Source organism: Athene cunicularia, assembly GCF_003259725.1.
Source record: "Athene cunicularia isolate RWA chromosome 1 unlocalized genomic scaffold, athCun1 chr1_part1, whole genome shotgun sequence".
NCBI lineage: Eukaryota > Metazoa > Chordata > Aves > Strigiformes > Strigidae > Athene > Athene cunicularia.
The window spans coordinates 88,514,696-88,531,879 of record NW_020799091.1 but is presented as its reverse complement, the minus strand read 5'-3'; the positions used below and the strand labels follow the sequence as shown (position 1 = coordinate 88,531,879).

General features: G+C 37.2%; 1 protein-coding gene across 10 annotated transcripts in view; it reads left to right on the top strand.

Annotated features, from left to right (window-relative positions):
* The window catches only part of DMD (dystrophin), a 1,208,820-nt gene that overhangs the window by 389,497 nt on the left and 802,139 nt on the right, over positions 1-17,184 (top strand). For all 10 annotated transcript variants that reach the window (XM_026858158.1, XM_026858211.1, XM_026858140.1 and 7 more), the window contains 2 exons: positions 1,678-1,828; positions 7,494-7,613. In XM_026858158.1, coding sequence (XP_026713959.1) covers positions 1,678-1,828; positions 7,494-7,613 — 271 coding nt within the window. The remainder of the gene's footprint in view (positions 1-1,677; positions 1,829-7,493; positions 7,614-17,184) is intronic.

The window sequence follows — 17,184 nt, the reverse complement described above, 5'->3', positions numbered from 1 at the left end:
TCCCAGCGCCATCTGGGACCAGTGAGGTACCATTCAAGAAGCAGGTGTAACTGAAACCTTATTTCAGAAGAAATGTCTAATTGTTTAAAATTTGTTTGCAAGTCTTTATTGCCATAAAGTTGGCTCATCTTGGTGTTTGCCTGCAGTTTCTCCTTTTTTTCTGTATCTGCTGCTCTGCATTAGAAGGTATGCTTCATGTCCACGTGCTCCTCAGGATTCCTTTGATCATTGCTTGCACCCTGTTTCTTAGACTGCCTTTCACATTTTCTCTCTACTACCACCCGTTTCAAGACACCCTGGTTGGCTCATCTTCCCATAGTTATTACTAAAACTTGATTATTTCCATTTCAAAAGTGTTCAGCCAATTTATTTTTTTAATCTATCCAGATGCAAGTGATAATCCTGAGATAAATTATTAGTTTTGTTGGCTGCTCTAAAGAAAAAAAAAAAAAAAGTAACAGCTTTTTTTATGATTTAAATACCCAAGTCATAGGGTAAAGCTTCATGTTTGGATTTGTGTGAGCACTTAAGTTGCCTAGTTGGTCATGGACACAATGTCTCACACTTCTCTGGAGCAGTGTGCTCACATCACACATCTGCCAGTTTGCAGTTCTGCAGGTGCTGTGGGAGAAAATGTACTTATCTTTTGTTCATTTAAAATATCCTTGTGAGAGGAAATAGTGTTAAGCTGGGCAGTTCTAGGTGCTCTTGGTCACAGAGAGAAAAAATTTGCAATAGGTTTTGAATTTAGGCTACATTTTCAAGAGGCCAGCTGAGAAACAAGTGCAGCAGAGCAGGCTATGCTTTCTTATGTGGCAGTTTTCTCTAGTCTAAAAGTTCAATTTATATTTTCCAATCTCCAAGTTGGGTTCTGAAAGTAGCTAACTTTTTGCTGCAAGAGTTGTGCTTGAGATGCAAGTAACACACTGTAACATACAATGATTTCACCAAGCTCAGTGTGACTGAGGACAGTAACTTTGGCTTGTCAAATTTAAGTTAGAAATTGTATTTTATGTGAAAGGTGGGTAATACAAATAACTACTTGTAATTCCATCACTCAGAAATAGTTTATATGTTATTTTAAAAATACTTTTGATAAGTTGAAGAATTTGTTTAGGAAAGTTTGGAGAATTTCTAAAGATGACAAGTACAAGTGAAGGATTTGTAATGGATTTCTGGACAGATAATTTTGGAGCTGTCAAAATACTTTGTTTAGGCAAAACTGCAATATTTCTTGTTTAATTCTTCAGAGCATTCTCTGCTGAAATACTGAAAATTTAATAATGTCTTCTGTTTAAATCTTAAATTTGAGGTGGCCTGGTAAGTACAGCTGTCTGAGCACTTTTCAGAGTAATTGTAGTAGATATTACAAGCTTTAAGAAACCAGATAGTAGAAATTTTGAACTTCCAAACAGCTCTAATAGAAGTGCAACTGGAGGCCAAAAGTTTAACAGACCATATATTATATGCAGTACTCGGGTTCTAAAAAAGTTTCAAAACATTTTGCCTAATTCAAAACTGTTTCAACAAATTTTCAGTTACCTGTTTGGAAGTATATGTTTTTTTTTAATTCTGGCTTGTGATGTAGCCTTATAAAAATCAGTATACTGGGCACACATTTCTGCCTGTTGTTTTATTTAATGTATAAATTGAAATTATTATTGCTTTGTTTTACAGTTTACATAAAATCCTAATGGATCTGCAGAATCAACAGCTAGCCCAGTTAGCTGACTGGCTGACAAAAACAGAGGAAAGGACAAAGAAAATTGATTTGGAGCCCTTGGGTCCAGATCTAGAGGACCTAAAGCGTCAAGTAGAAGAGCATAAGGTATGCTATGGTATGCTTCCAAAGGCATAAAAACCAAATTGAGTTATTGACATTTTAAAAGCTTTACTCCTGCCATTAGAACATGGCAAACTAATATGGAATGTTGATTCAGTGTTGGTTGTATTGTACAATTAACAAGTTTCTGTAGAGTTCCTGATATATAAAAAAAACCCAAACAACTTCCTTTTTAAATATAGACTAGAATATACTAGACGAGACAACTGTAACATCCTTTCATTACACAGTACAATAAGAACACATCAGACTTTTTAATAACTTTGTTTTCTTCTTTTTGTGTGTTGCGTTTTTTTCCTTGCATGCTCCAGTAGCAATGATGCAGTAGTCATAGTTAGACAGCATAATATTGTTAAGACTCCTGGAACTCTGAATACGTAACTGTACAACGCTATAAAACGGACCCTAGTTTCTAACTGTAGAAAGTACTCTTGAGTAATGTATTTAATTAATGAAAAATAAATTCAATGTAAGAGAGAATTTGACCATTTTTTTTTCCCCCACATTCATTGAGGTTAATTCTTTAATTGGAAGGAAAATATTAGAGAGAAACTGTATAATTTGTGTAATAGCTTTGTTTCATTTACTGGATTAAATTGTCTGGTTTCGTATTAATTTAGATTTTAAAAAATACATATCTATCCATGATGTATGGTGGTGATGGCAGGGAGATACAGGAAAGTGTAGAAAACACAGATGACTTGTGAGATTGTGGAGATACTATGATAACCTCTTAATATTTCTACATCAGTGGTTCAAAGCAGTTCAGATCCATCGTTTCTTCGAAGATTTTAACCTTTGATGCTTGATGGCCTGTGTCAGTACTAGACCAGGTTCTAGAGGGCAGATCATCCCAAAAAACAATACAAACAGAAATCAGCTTTTCTTTAAAAAGAGGTCAAAGCCCACAAAGGACTGCATAATCCACTTCTGTGTTAAAGATTATTTTTCTGCATTCGGATTAAGGAGTGCTACTGAAGAGGAATACAAATTCTACGCCTACTGCTGCTAGTTGCCCTGTGAGGAGACAATGCATTTCAGTATGAGGGTTTGCTAGATAAACCATATATTGTGACATTATATTTTCTTTTAAAGAAAAAGACAGCAGGTAATTATGAAATGGTAATTAGAGAAAGAAACCTGAAAGATTTTGAATACATGAGTACCGAGACTGAATAGCTTCGTTCCTATTTCTATGCATTTTGTATTTGAATACTAATGTTAAATATATTCCTTTTATCTATGTATTCTCTTTATGCTGTTTCTTTCTAATATTGATAAAAATGTGTGTTTAGCTTGTATTTGAATATTCAGAGTGAAGACACGCAGAGATCTCTCTCCCACATACTAGTTCTTTATTGTTGGTGTGATGAGTTAGCATTATTTATTTGTGTATTACTTTTCAGACCTATTTTCTCTACAAGAGACAATTTAGCTAATGAGGTAGAGGTGGAAAGAAAATGTTTTGGTTTTAACTTCATTTAAAATTCTATTCGTGTGTAGTTTGTCTTATAAGTCAAAGAATAAGATGTTTTCCATTCTGTCAAATATTGCATGAAAGTTTTATTATATATTGTATGCAGCAAAGCTACCTTCTATACCAAGAGTTAAAACAATGGAATTTTAATAGCATAGTTATTTATTATTAAATAAGCAAACAAAAACTCAAAAATCAACAGCCCCCCATAATTTTTCTTAGTTTCACATGAATGAACATCTCAGAAACAATGTTGTATAAATTGATGGAAGAATCAAGAAGTTAGAGGATATAAAAGGAAATTATAATTTCAGATTAAAGAGAATTCAGGAAAGATGATAGGTTTAGTTTGTTTTTATCCTGGGTCCCTCTCCTCCTTAGCTTTATCATTTTGACTTTCCCTCTTTATCTGTTTATTAGTGACTACTTTTCAGTCTACTTATTTCATATTATTTATCCCCTTTTAACTTATAACTTTGATACATCTGATTTCTTTTATTCTACTATTTCTCAATGATGTCTCAAAATATTGATCTTAAGTTCTTGTGAGTAACACTTCAATTTCTCTACCGTGTCCTATAACAACAACAACAAAAAAAATATTACTAATGTGTATTGGCAATGGCACCCATCACAGAGAAAGCACATACCATTCTTTCCAGCATGCTGCTAAATTTAGTAGTATATGAGGTTAATACTTTGATAGTGCAGAAAGTTTTCTGAGCAGACTGAAACAGAAGTGAACTGTAGAAGATGTTCTGTCATTAGCAAGGTACACGGTTCTCATAAGAAATCTAGCACAGCCAATATATTTTGGACTAACAGTCAAACATTTCAGTGAAGAACTATTGGTCTTCACAGCAGTATTTTGTTTTGTCTGCTGTTGTAGGTATCCCTTCTTTATAATTTTATAAAGGGAGAAAGCTGATTTTCCATAAAAACCTGAGGATTATTGAGCTGTCTAAGCAGAATACTATATTAAAAATTTTATAATTAAGCAAAAATGTGCTTTTAATTGAAGTGATTTTATTATTCTACATCATTACTATGCAATTTATAGTTCATAGATTTTATAGTTTCATTAACTTTCTAAAAAAGTCTAAGCTACTTAGTTATTTAGCTTTTGTGGAAAGCTAAGCTATTTTATTTTTATGACAATGTCAGAAACTATGGAAAATTTTGAGTTTTAGGATTTTTCAGTACTTCAAATTAATTGCAAAGGTAAACTGAGACACTTCCTACCTGTTGAAATCTCAGAGGTTGATTTGGCTTTGGATACTTGGATGTCCTAGGTAGGTATTGTTATTCACTTTGAAGTAGATTAGGTCAGTCACGTAAATTGTTATCTGATAGAAATTAAAGGAACTGTGAAGTTTTTTGAGTTTCTGTTGTTGCTATATTCATGCATCAACATCTATACCCATCTTACATTTAAGTCCCTGAAAATTTTCTATCTCTGCAAGTTCAGAACTTGTTAGAAACTTCAATTTAAATTATTTCATCAGCGTGTGCTTTAGTCTTGAGACTGTCCTCAGTAAATTCCTGTTTCAGCAAGCTCCTGTATACAAACGATTATTGCCAGTGAATTTCATGGTAAAAATAAGACACTTGGATTATAAAGAACAGCCCTTTCACTCAGGACAAATTGAACCTGTCTGGGAATCAGAAAATGACTCAACTTTCTGGTTTCATCAGTTTTCTGACTTCTCAAGTCTTTCATACTGTGTATGAGACTGCCACTTCCAAAATGCCCCCTCCTCTCCTGCACTTGAAGAGCATTGCTAACTCTGATTTTGTTCTAGGATGACATCTTCCAGATACCCAGTAAATAAAAGTCAGCTTCTCCCTGGCTATAGACTTACAGAGCAATGTATTTATTATCATATGGCTGAAAAGGGGACTGAACCTGGGGGAAGCAAGCTGTGTTATGCCTTCTGATCCATGAGTGCTCTGCCTCCTCTTCCTTGATCAAGTGTTGGATCATAAAATGTTGAGGAGTCTTAATTCCAGGGATCTTTCTAATAATTTGATGTACTTCACAGTCCTTGAGAGCTGATTTATAATCTAGCTCTCTGAAGCTAATGGTAATCAAAGTCATGAAAGTCAGAAAAAGGAGGATTCTTATAAATGTATTGACTCACTGTCCTGGTTCAACTAGGATAGGGTCAAGTTTTCCCCAGCAGAGAGAGAGAGGGGGAAGGGATCTCCAGCTGGGTTAATTGAAAGTCATGAAAGTCGGAAAAATTAGGATTCTTATAAATTTATTGACTCACAGACTGTGTGCACGGAGGAGATATGTTAGGGTAAGGAGTTTTTGCCTGTAGCCACATTATATTTTATTTTTGAATTTTCAAATAAAAGTAAAATGTTTTCCCAAAGAGGTTTAAAATGTGTGTCCTAATCTTCAGCAGGGGCTGCTTCTTCATACTTAAGTAAATTACTCTACTTGAAAAAGTGGAAGAAAAATTGATACGGTAAAATTCAATATAGTTTGTAATACAGTCAAGGTTTCCATTGTGACAAGGCAGATGTGGTTAGCCATGTTATTTTTCAAACTCTGATTATCATACTATGTATGTACTAATCACTAGGACACACTTGTTAAAGTATTGAGGACACAGTCTAGGACTTCAGTTTCCCACATTCTTCCATTGGCTTGAGACTAGTTATAGATACCTAAAAAGTGTCAGGTGGGATGTGGTCCTCGATATTGTGGGGTTTTTTGAGGAAATGGCATGAGGGGTTCTTTCAAGGTTTTTTTTTTTTAAGAAACACAACACAGACGCAGTAATATAAAACTGGTTAACTATTGGGAGTTAAAAATGTACATTTGGTTGTTATTGCACTAATATGAAGCTGGAGATAGGTAACAAAAATTATGAGAAGAAATTGGATGTTGCCTTCTCTGTGGCTTAAAGTTTCAGAACCGACACTTATTTAGCTCCTTCTCTTTCCATCTTTGTCACCTGTCCTGTTGCTGCATCTCAGCAAAGGACCTACATCTCAGCAAAGGAAGTCTGCTCAGTTTCCTAGTGCCTGACAAGAGCTGGGCTGGTTTTGGATTTGTTAACTAACACAGTAGGGATTTTGTCTTCTGCGGGAAGGTGGCGTTGGGGAGGGAAGGTAAGAGGAGACACTAAAACCCGCCAAAGGGGTGTTACTAAGGTGTTAGAGTACCTTAGAGAACCTATTTTTTTTTTTCTTTTTTTTTTTTTTTTCTGATGTAGATTAAGTGTACAGTGAATAAGTTGTAAACCAGCATCTGAAGAGTGAATATGTCTAGACTTCCCACTGCACTTCTCTGAAGTGAGGAGGGAGGGAAAAAGTGATTAGATATATTACCTGAAGCCTGGGAAATTAGCAAAAGGTCAGAGAGATGTGAAGAACTGTACAAATTTGGCAGGGTTAGGAATTATTCAAGTATCAATTTGTGCAGATGTGAGAGAAGTTTCTTCAATTTTAGCAGTTCACTATTTCTCAGCAAAAAGATTGTCCTCAGTTTTATTGCAGCTTGCAGCTGGAATGGGGTACCAAAGCTAAAAGGTCAAGGAAGTTTTTCCTCAACCATTCAGAAATCAAGAAGTGCCTGTGACACTTTATTTCCTGGTTAACTGAAACAAGGATGTTGTGTTTCCTAATCTTGAGTCATCTCCTGAGAAGTTTCTTCTTATGTTATTAATGTTGTAGGAGTGCCAAGCTGAAATTAGTATGCAGTAGTTTAATGAAAAACTATGTAATTTTTAATATTTTTATAACTTTGACAAAGTTAAGATATGTTAATATGAAGTTCAAAGTCTAATCCAGTGGTTATTTAAAATTTGGAGGCTGGTCCTATATATACATGCTACATTGATGTCTGTAAATCAACTACATCAGCTCAGCAAATGCTTTCTCAAGGCAAATCTTCAGTCTGCATATTGTATCAGGAGTTAGAACTTGTGAGTAATTGTAAGTTATTTTTCTGAAAGAAATGGAAATCTGCCCAATATGCCTAGGTTAGCATATATATATTGTAAGGTAACAAAATAAGTTTAAATTAATTTAGTACTGACAGCGATAGGATTATAAAGTTCTCATAGTTGGTTATTTACGCAGGTTAGTCAGTGGGACTCCAAACACACAGCATATTCTTAATTTGGAACACATTTCCTAACACATATGCTTTAATTATAGGCATTTCAAGAAGATTTGGAACAGGAACAAGTCAAGGTGAATTCTCTAACCCATATGGTAGTGGTGGTGGATGAAAACAGTGGAGACAGAGCTACTGCTGCACTGGAAGAGCAACTTCAGGTAACAACTTCTACATCTCAGAGAAAAAGGTCTCGGTGGTGTTAAGCATTAATGAGGTTGAAGAAGAAGTGCTCATAGTAGCACTGAGTGTATCACAGGAGATATTTCTGAGGATGATTTTAAATAGTTTTGTAGAACATGACTTCTGTACAGATGGATAAATGCATGTATTTTGGAGAAAAATATCTGAGAGCAACTTTTGTTTTGTTTTGTGATTCCTTCAGTATCAACTTGGTTTATCTGTCCAAGGACAGGTGTTTATCTTATTTCTTAACTGTATTTCATTACTCCTGGCAGAAGTAGCATGATTCTCTGTTGTAGTTAAGAAGAAGGATTTTCCATGTAAGAATCTACACAGCTCAGCAGAGCGTGTGTTATTGAGAATGGAGGATTTTTCTTCTGACAGGAAACTTCTATATGTGGTATATTTTGGTGTTACAGTAACATAAAGTGTCATTATCCACTGGCAAGTGCTTAAAAGCACATTCATTTTAAGTAATGCCCGGTATATGTGTATTTTAATGACAATGCTGGCCCTGCAAAATTGAAATAGGACTTTCTAAAGATTAACAAAGCCAAATAGTGAATGTATACAGGATCATATTTTTGTAGACAAATAGTGGTTATCAAGAAATATTAAGAACATGCTGGTTTTTTTAAAACACTTTTTTGGGGAACTTCATCATTTCTTTCCTGTTAGTTTCTCATTGGAAATGAAGGGAATCACCTTAGTCTGCCTAGTTTCATTTCTCTGTTCAGTGTATATCCACTTCAGTACATGTGTTTTTCACAATGGTTTATTATTTAGGATTCTTATGACAAGGCTTTCTAGAGTACTAGAACTGGGAGAAGATAGCAGTAACAGCCTTGCAATCCAAACCTGTCCTGAATTGCATTTTGATCCAAAGCCTAAACAGTCAACAGAAAAAAACTTCCATATATTCTATTTTCTAAATACAGTTGAGTATTCTTAAGAGTGACACATTGGAGATATATTTATGAAAAAGCTAGCAGCCAAGATGTTTTAAAAATTTGAACAAATACTAGCTTTTATTATAAGAAAGTTTAGTATTTCGTGCGCATCTTTAAAAAGTTATTTTTACTATATAATTTATATTGCAGTGCTCTTACTGTAACTTCTGAATGAAATGGATAATTAGTGTTGAGATACATTGAAGGATACTGCTGTGTGGGTGGTCAGAACTCCAGGGTCACTGCTCAAGAAGTATGGCAGTACTAAACCCAAGATACCTTTTATTTTTTTCTTTCAGGAAGGACAAAGTTCTTTTCACTTTGCTTCATTACCCAGAAAAAAAAAAAAAAAAAGTTTTCTGATTTTTGAATCATTAAAGCTCAATGTTTCTCTAGAGGAGCTATCAATACATTTTGCTGGAAGGTATAGCTGTATTACAGAGAGATATCTGTGTGCTATCTTGATTCAAGCTAATTTGGGTAGCAATACCAGTAAATCAGTAATTAGTCTGGAATTTTGGTAGTACATGTTTGGCAAGATGCTGAGCGCTGCCACTTCAAAAATAACTGTTTTCTTTACTGCAACTTCTTAGTCACCCAGGAAGCACAATCCATGCAAGGTAACATTGCAGTCTTTACTGATCTGCAACTATTATTACCTTTTAGATTCATCAATGTAGCCTTTACTGATCTATCAATTATTACTACATTTTTAATTCATCTTAAGTGTCAGAACTGTGGTGTATCTGATTAAGACAGTCTTAACTTTCCAAAAATTTTTGCCAGCTCCTTGTATTCTGTTCAGTGGAGTAAAGCAGATCCCTTGCAAGCACATGATTACAGAAGCTAAACTAAACTAGGAAAATATCTTGAATGAAAGAGGAAAAAAAAAACCAGAAATTAATGCCAAAAAGGTTCAGCCAGGATATTATTCTAAGTTGGCAAACAGTAGGTTCTTGCAAAGAGGCCTATGGTAAGTGATGACAAGAATAGGGAAAATTATTAATGGTATTTGATATCTACTGCATGTCATTAATTAGAAAATGTACAACTGAGATTTTTTAGTAGTATGAAAAACAAAAGAAAGGTTGGTGGATTATTGGACATTTAATCCATTTTCACATCTTCAGAAAGATATCTGAACAATTAAAAGCACATCAGGTGATACAGCAGCCGTCTCCTATTATTCCATTGGTTGCAAAGGTGCCATTTCTATCCCCTGCAACTTTTGTGGCTGACCCACTGACCAGGTTTAAGCCTAGAGGGCAATTGAGCACCACAAAGCCACTCACTGTCTCCTGCCCTGCTGGTGGAATGGTGAGCAGAAAGATACAACAAAAGGCTCAGGCATCAAGACAAGGACAGGGAGTGATGACTCACCAATTATGGTCACAGGCAAAAGACAAACTCCTTAGAGGAAGAAAAAGAACATCAATTTAATTTGAATAGCACCACATGTGGCATGGTGTGAACAGAATGCAGGGTGACATGGAACAGTCCAGCTGCTGTTCAGTTCCCTCCTTGAATCACACCATTTTAGAAAAGAACCTGAAAGAAAAGTTCAATAATCCCACTGCTCTGGAAGTCACAGAATATGTAGCAGTATTAGAGATGTTAATAAAGCCAAAATACATACATAAAGCTATGCAGTTTAGGATATTAGGGAGGTGTGCAAACTGTCATATTTTTATGCCCAGGAGAACTGAGTTACCATAGTTCACCTGTTATCCTAGCAAAATGTTACATCTCATTTTCTGAGCATGCAGAAAGATTGTTTGGATTTTTAAAAGTTTTTTCATGTCACTTGAAAACTGAGTGCATAGGACATACGATGTGTTGGCAGGCACAACCATTTTTCACAAAAAGCACAATGGAGCAAAGTTCAAAGCTTAGTTATGTATGTGCCAGCCTGACTTTCAAAAGTAGAACAAAACAAGAGAATGTACTGTCAGATAAAAGGGCTTAATAACACTGCCTGAGTGAGATACTAATCAGCATCAGCTTTGGAAGAAACTGAATGGTTATTGTTATGTAATAGTCATGGCTGCATTTTCCAAGCAGGTGCAATTCAGTTATGCCTTCCTTTTTGAAAATCTGAGATGGTGATTCTTTGAATATTTTCATATATACAAATATATATGTATATAGTGCATAACACATACATTTATGCTTGCATCTGCATAAAACAGTTTTTTAAGCTGTAAAAAGGTAATTTAAACAGGACATCAAGAATCTATACTGGCTTCAAGTGAGCTACAGAAGCTCAGAAAAATAAAAGTAAAGACAGTTACGATGCTTCTCTTATGAACAGCTGTTGCCCTAAGGTAGTCTGAGAGATTACAGCTACCCTAGGTACTTGACATAAGTTTGTGACGTGTTGTGAGACTCTATTTGTTTATGCTGCTGCTCTGAGAACTGACTATTTAGACTTACAACTTCTATACTCCCATTACGCTCAATACAGAGATTTACCAGAAGACAGCTTCTGCATAAGGCTGTGTTGGGTTTGTGTGTGGCAGGGTTTTGGTAGCAGGGGAGGGGCTACAAGAGTGGCTCCTGTGAGAAGCTGCTTGAAGGTCCTCTGGCTCCAAGTCAGATCTGGCTCTGGTCAAAGCCGAGCCAATTTGTGACCATGGCTGTGCATCTGTCATAACATATTTAAGAAGGGGGACCTGGAGAGGAGGAGGAGGAGTGGTGAGGTTAAATGCCTGTGTAAACACTAAGGTCACTGGAAGAAAGGAGAAGGATGGGGATGTGTGCCAGAGCAGGCACATCCCTGCAGCCCATGGAGGTCACCAGTGGATCAGATGCCCACCTGTATCCTCTGGAGGACCCCATGTCAGAACAGGTGTCTGAGCCCAAATGTGGCTGGGACTCAGAGGGAAGCCTGCACTGGAGCAGTTTGTTGCTGGGAGAGCCGCACCCCATGCGGGACCCATGCTGGAGCAGTTCAGGAATAGCTGTTGCTAGAGAAGTGCGTGGAGGCGTGTCTCCTGTGGGAGAGACCCCATGCTGGAGCAGGGGAAGAGCGTAGGAGTCCTCCCCCTGAGGAGAAAGAGGTGACAGAGACAACAGGTGACGAACTGACCGCAACCCCAATCCCCTGCCTCCCTGCATCGCGGGCAGGGAGGAGGTAGAGAAATCAGTAGCAAAGCTGAGCCCAGGAAGAAGGGAGGGGTGGGGGGAAGTTGTTTTAAGATGTAGTTGTATTTCTCAATATCCTACTCTGATTGATAAATTAGTGGTGGTATTCAAATTGATGTTCTTTTACATCCTGTAAGGAGTCTCTCTTTGCCCGTGACCATAATTGGTGAGTCATCACTCCCTGTCTTTCTCATGATGCCTGAGCCTTTTGTTGTACTTTTTTCCTCCCCATCCCACCAGCAGGGCAAGAGAGAGCAAGTTGCTGCAGGGTGCTCAGTTTCCTTCTAGGCTTAAACTGTAACAGTGGCCCAAATGTATATTTAGTGCTGCAAAATCAGAGGACTATACGAGCAAATCTGTTCCTGTAGTCTGACTCATTTCTCAGGGAAAATCTGGGAGAACATGGGAAATTACCTTCAGCCCAGAGAACAGCTGGATAACATACAAAAGCCATGAATGCAGGGAGTTTTTTTCTCTAATTATACTCAGGAGACAATAGGTCCCTTAAGGACTCTGCAGGCTAGCTCAAATTAGAGCCCGCCCTAGGGTTTAGGGTTCAGGATCTGTTCTGTAAAGAGATCTACATTAAATGTATCAAATATTTCTTGATGGCTTTTTCCCCTGCTGAGGGAAGGAAAGGAGCTGAGAGTGTAATTTACACTGTCTATTATATATTCTTATTATTCAGAGTACCATTCTCTGATTGAAGATGATGTATGAGTAGTTCTTGTAAAAATACATCAAAGTGAGGAATGTTAAAGAGTAGAATAGATTATTTCAGTTGGAAGGGACCTACAACAACTATATAGTCCAACTGCCTGACCAATTCAGGGCTGACCAAGTTAAAGCACATTAAGAGCATTCTTCAAATGCCTCTTAAACACTGTCAGGCTTGGGGCATCAACCACCTCTCTAGGAAGCCTGTTCCAGTGTTTGAGCACCCTCTTGATAAAGAAATGCTTCCTGATGTCCAGTCTAAAGCACCCCTGACTGATGCAGCTTTGAACCATTCTCATGTGTCCTATCACTGGATACCAGGGAGATCAACAACTCCCTCTCTACATCCCCTCCCCAGGAAGCTGTAGAGAGCAACAAGGTAACCCCTCAGCCTCCTTTTCTCCAAACCAGACACACCCTCAGTCCTTAGCCACTCCTCACAGGACACTCCTTCTAGGCCTTTCATCAGCTTTGTTGCCCTCCTCTGGATTCATTCAAGGACCTTTACATCCTTCTTAAATTGTGGGGCCAAGAATTGCACATGGTATTGAGGGTCAGGGCACACCAACACTGAATACAGTAGGATAATAATCTCTTTTGACTGTTTGGTTATGAAGTGTTTGATGCTCCCCAGCATGTGGTTTGCCCTCTCAGCTGTTAGGCCACACTGCTTATATTGAGCTTGCTGTCAGCCAGCATTCACAGCTCCCTTTCTGCAGGGCTGCTCTTTAGCCACGCCTCTCCCGGTTTATACTTGTGCCTGATGTTACTCCATCCTAGGTGCAGAATCTGGCATTTCATCCCATTAATCATTGCCTGATGCTCCAATCTATCTAGATCCTTCTGCAAAGCCTTCTGTTCCCAAAGAGAGTGAACAGCACCTCCCAGTTTGGTATCAGCAAACTTGCTAATGGTCTATTGAACATTAATTAATATACTGAAAAGAACTGGCCTTTGGATTGAGCCCTGAGGAACACCACTGGTGACTGGTCACCAGCCAGATTCAGCCCCATTCACTACAACCCTTTGAGCTGTGCCCTTCAGCCAGTTCTTCACCCAGCGCACTGTAAGCCCGCTCAGCCCACAGGTGGACAACTTAGCCAGAAGGATGTCTGAGGGACAGTATCAAATGCCTTACTAAAATCCAGAAAAACTACATCCACTGCTTTCCCTTCATCCACTAGGTAGGTGATCGTATCATAGAAGGATATCAAATTAGTTAAACAGGACTTTCCTTTTGTGAACCCATGTTGACTGTGCCTGATGTTTGCATTATTCTTTACACTCCTTTCAGTAGTACACAGTATAATCTTCTCTGCGATTTTTCCAAGGACTGAGGTTAGAGTAACAGGACTTGAGTTCCCCGGGTCTTCCCTCACGTCCTTGTTGTAGATCGGAATAACGCTGGCCAGCTCCCAGTCAGCAGGGACCTTTGGTAAAAGATCAAGAGTGGGGTCCTGCCATAACATCCACCAGCTCCTTTCAGTACTCTGGGATGAATCCCATCAGGCCTCATGGACTTGCGAACATTCAGCTGATACAGCTGCTCCCTTACAATTTCAGTGTCCACAAATGGAAGGTCACTGTTCCCACACTCATGGTCCTCTGACTCGGGGGATCAGTCAGTATTATTAAAGACTGAGGCAAAAACCGCATTAAATGCCTCTGATTTTTCTTCATCCCTATTAGTCAAATGAGCATCTTCAACAAGTATTGATCCAATGTTTTCTTTAAAACTCCTCTTACTATGAAAATACTTTTAAGAAAACTTTTTTTTTTTATCTGACACAACACTAGCCGTTTTTTACTCTAATTGAACTTCAGCCTTTTGTGTTTTTCTCCCTGCATAAATGAACCGCAGCTCTCTACTCTGTGAAGCCTAACCTTGTTTCCAGAGATCATACAGTTATTCCTGAGCTCCATAAGGAGTACCCCATTCAGTTAAGCTGGTCTTCTGTCCTGCTAGCTGGATTTATGACACGGTGAGAATTGCCAGCTCCTGTGCTTCTAAAAGCTGGTTCTTAAAGTCTGACCAGCATTCATGGACTCTTAAGCACTCAAAAGCAGATTCCCGAGGTACTCTGCTAAATAGCTCTCCAAATAGCTTATAGTTTGCTCTCCTAAAGTCCAGGGTAGACACTCTGCTGCCTTTTATTCTCATTACCCTGCAAATTTTAAACTCAAGCATTTCATGATCATGTGGCCAAGACAGCCACCTACTATCACATCCCCCATGAGTCCTTCTCTATTCATAAGTAACAAGTCTAGGAGGGGATCTTTCCTAGTTGTCTCACTGAGTACCTGTGACAAGAAGTTATTTCCTACAAACTTAAAGAGTTTCCAAGATCTGATTATCACAGCAGTATTCCCAGCTCATGTCTGGGAAGTTGAAATCTCCCAGAAAGACAAGGGCTGTCAATCCAGAAATTTTTCCTAATTGCCTGTAAAATAACTCATCAGTGCTTACATCTTGGCTGGGCAATCGGTAGTAGACACCCACTATAACATTTCCTTTGTTTTCCATCATGCTAATCCTTAGCCAGAGGTTCTCAACCATATCGTCACTAACTGTAAGGGCTGTGCAGTCAAACCTCTCACCTTAAATATAGTGCAACACCTCCACCTTGCCTGCCCTGACTGTCCTTCCTGAACAGTCTGTCGCTCTCCATCCCAGCACTCCAATCATGAGACTCATTCCACCAAGTCTCACCAATACCAATGATACCATCAATCTGGGAGCAAGCAATTGCATTTCAAACAAAACCAAAAGCATTTTGGAAGTATACACACTGCTTATTGCTACATGAGAGAAATTCTATGAATGTGCTAAATACTACTTTTAAAAATTGATTTTGCATAAAGACAAAAGCATATTTCCACTATTTCGCATTACTTTAATGAGTGGATAGCCTTACCTTAGTAGAAAAGCATTTTTCAGAATAACTCTTCTATTAGTTGCAGACTTGAGGCATATTATTTTATTTTTCATACATTCACTCCAGTGTTCTCAAGAGTTATGTTGGTTTTACTCATTTTCTCCGTTTTTCATGTTTCCTTACTTTTTGCAGACTAGGAATATTTTATCTTCTGCTTTTTGTAGTCATAAAGAATACTCTTTCAGAGTTCTCTCAATAGGAAAAAAAAAAAAAAAAAAGTTCTTTTACGTGCAGATTTCTCTGAAAATTCCAGTTAGGGCTGTGAAAAGAGGCATTTCAAGAGACCATGAAGGCATTTTACTGTTTTAGTCTGGATTCAGCTGTTTTCTCTGGAGATTTGCTTTCCCAAACAAATGGAATAAACCCCTTGGTGCAGTCTGAATTCCCAGGACTCACACAGGGTACTTACAGAATCGACCACTGTTTGATACAAGGAGATAAAGTTGAGCACCGTATGATTTAGTAGTCAGTATCTACTTTATAAATAGGCAGTCCTGACATTACATTTCTGACTTGAACAGTATATCTTGGTGTTCATGGTTGTCATGATCTTTCATGAGAAATAACAGGTTTAAGGAAGGTCACAGTATCAACCCTTTTATATCAGTGCAGTTACTTAGTCATTTTACTTATTGAAGTAAAACATCTTTTCAACCTATTGAGGAGAAAAAAAAAAGAGAAAGGTTTTGTGGCTTTTCGAAATCATATGCTGAAAATGGTATTTTGTATTGACTCAGCAAAACTTTTTTAGTATGCCAATCAACGCATTTCTTGGAGTAAATGCAGAGGAATTTGATCCTGTACTCTTGAGTTTTTGTTGTTTTCTAGATGAGCAAAACATATTTTTCCAGGTATATTGGTGATAAAGGCAATCTGACAAAGATCTTACTGTAGATGGTGAGAGAAAATTGTAGTCCTTTATGAGGATTGTTAAGAAATGTCAAGTGCTTGACTTGAGATATTTCAAAATCACTCAGGTATAAGGATTTCTATAAAATAGTTTTTATCAATATAAGATTTACTGCTTTATAAAATATAAAAATAATGTATTATAATAGAAAATTGATATGAAAAGTAGCATAGACATTAACATAGGGAACTGAGTTTGAGGCTTCACCTATCATCATATCTTAAATTTAAGCAAATACAATCTGCTGATACATATGGAGCAATGAAGTAACTGAGAACATACATGACAGTACACATATGTGAGTGACTGGTACTACTGCTATCATAGACATCAAGGAAAATCATGGTTGTATACCAATGACCAAGATATTCATTATGTGTGATTACTTGATTTATGGGTAGTTATATACCCGTAAGGAACTGAGCTGAAGTGCAATTAGTGGTAGAAAAGGAGATGTGTAAGTGTGGATTTAATCATCCTAGGACTGAGTCCATAGCTCAAAACAGGCTGAACTTTCTAGGTATTCCTACTTCAAGTATCTAATTTAGTGCTGTACTGTATGAGTCGTTATATCTCAAATTAATTTTGGTTTGATGTGTTCTAATAAATAATGTTTAGATAGTCTTCCTTGAAAAGAGTTTTAAAAAAGAAATATTTCTATCTTTAACATTTTGGAAGTGATTAAAAAGAGAAGAAAAAGATCTAATCCATTTAAATATGATTTTTCAGTTTATCTCAAATATAATATCCATCCTATGTAGTTCATTGATTATTGATTATTTAACAATAATTAAATAATTATTATTAAATTAGTAGTAAGTAGTTTATTATTTGTGTAGATTAGTGTATATTTCCATCAGCTTCATGTTTTCATCTGCATTCATGTGTGTAC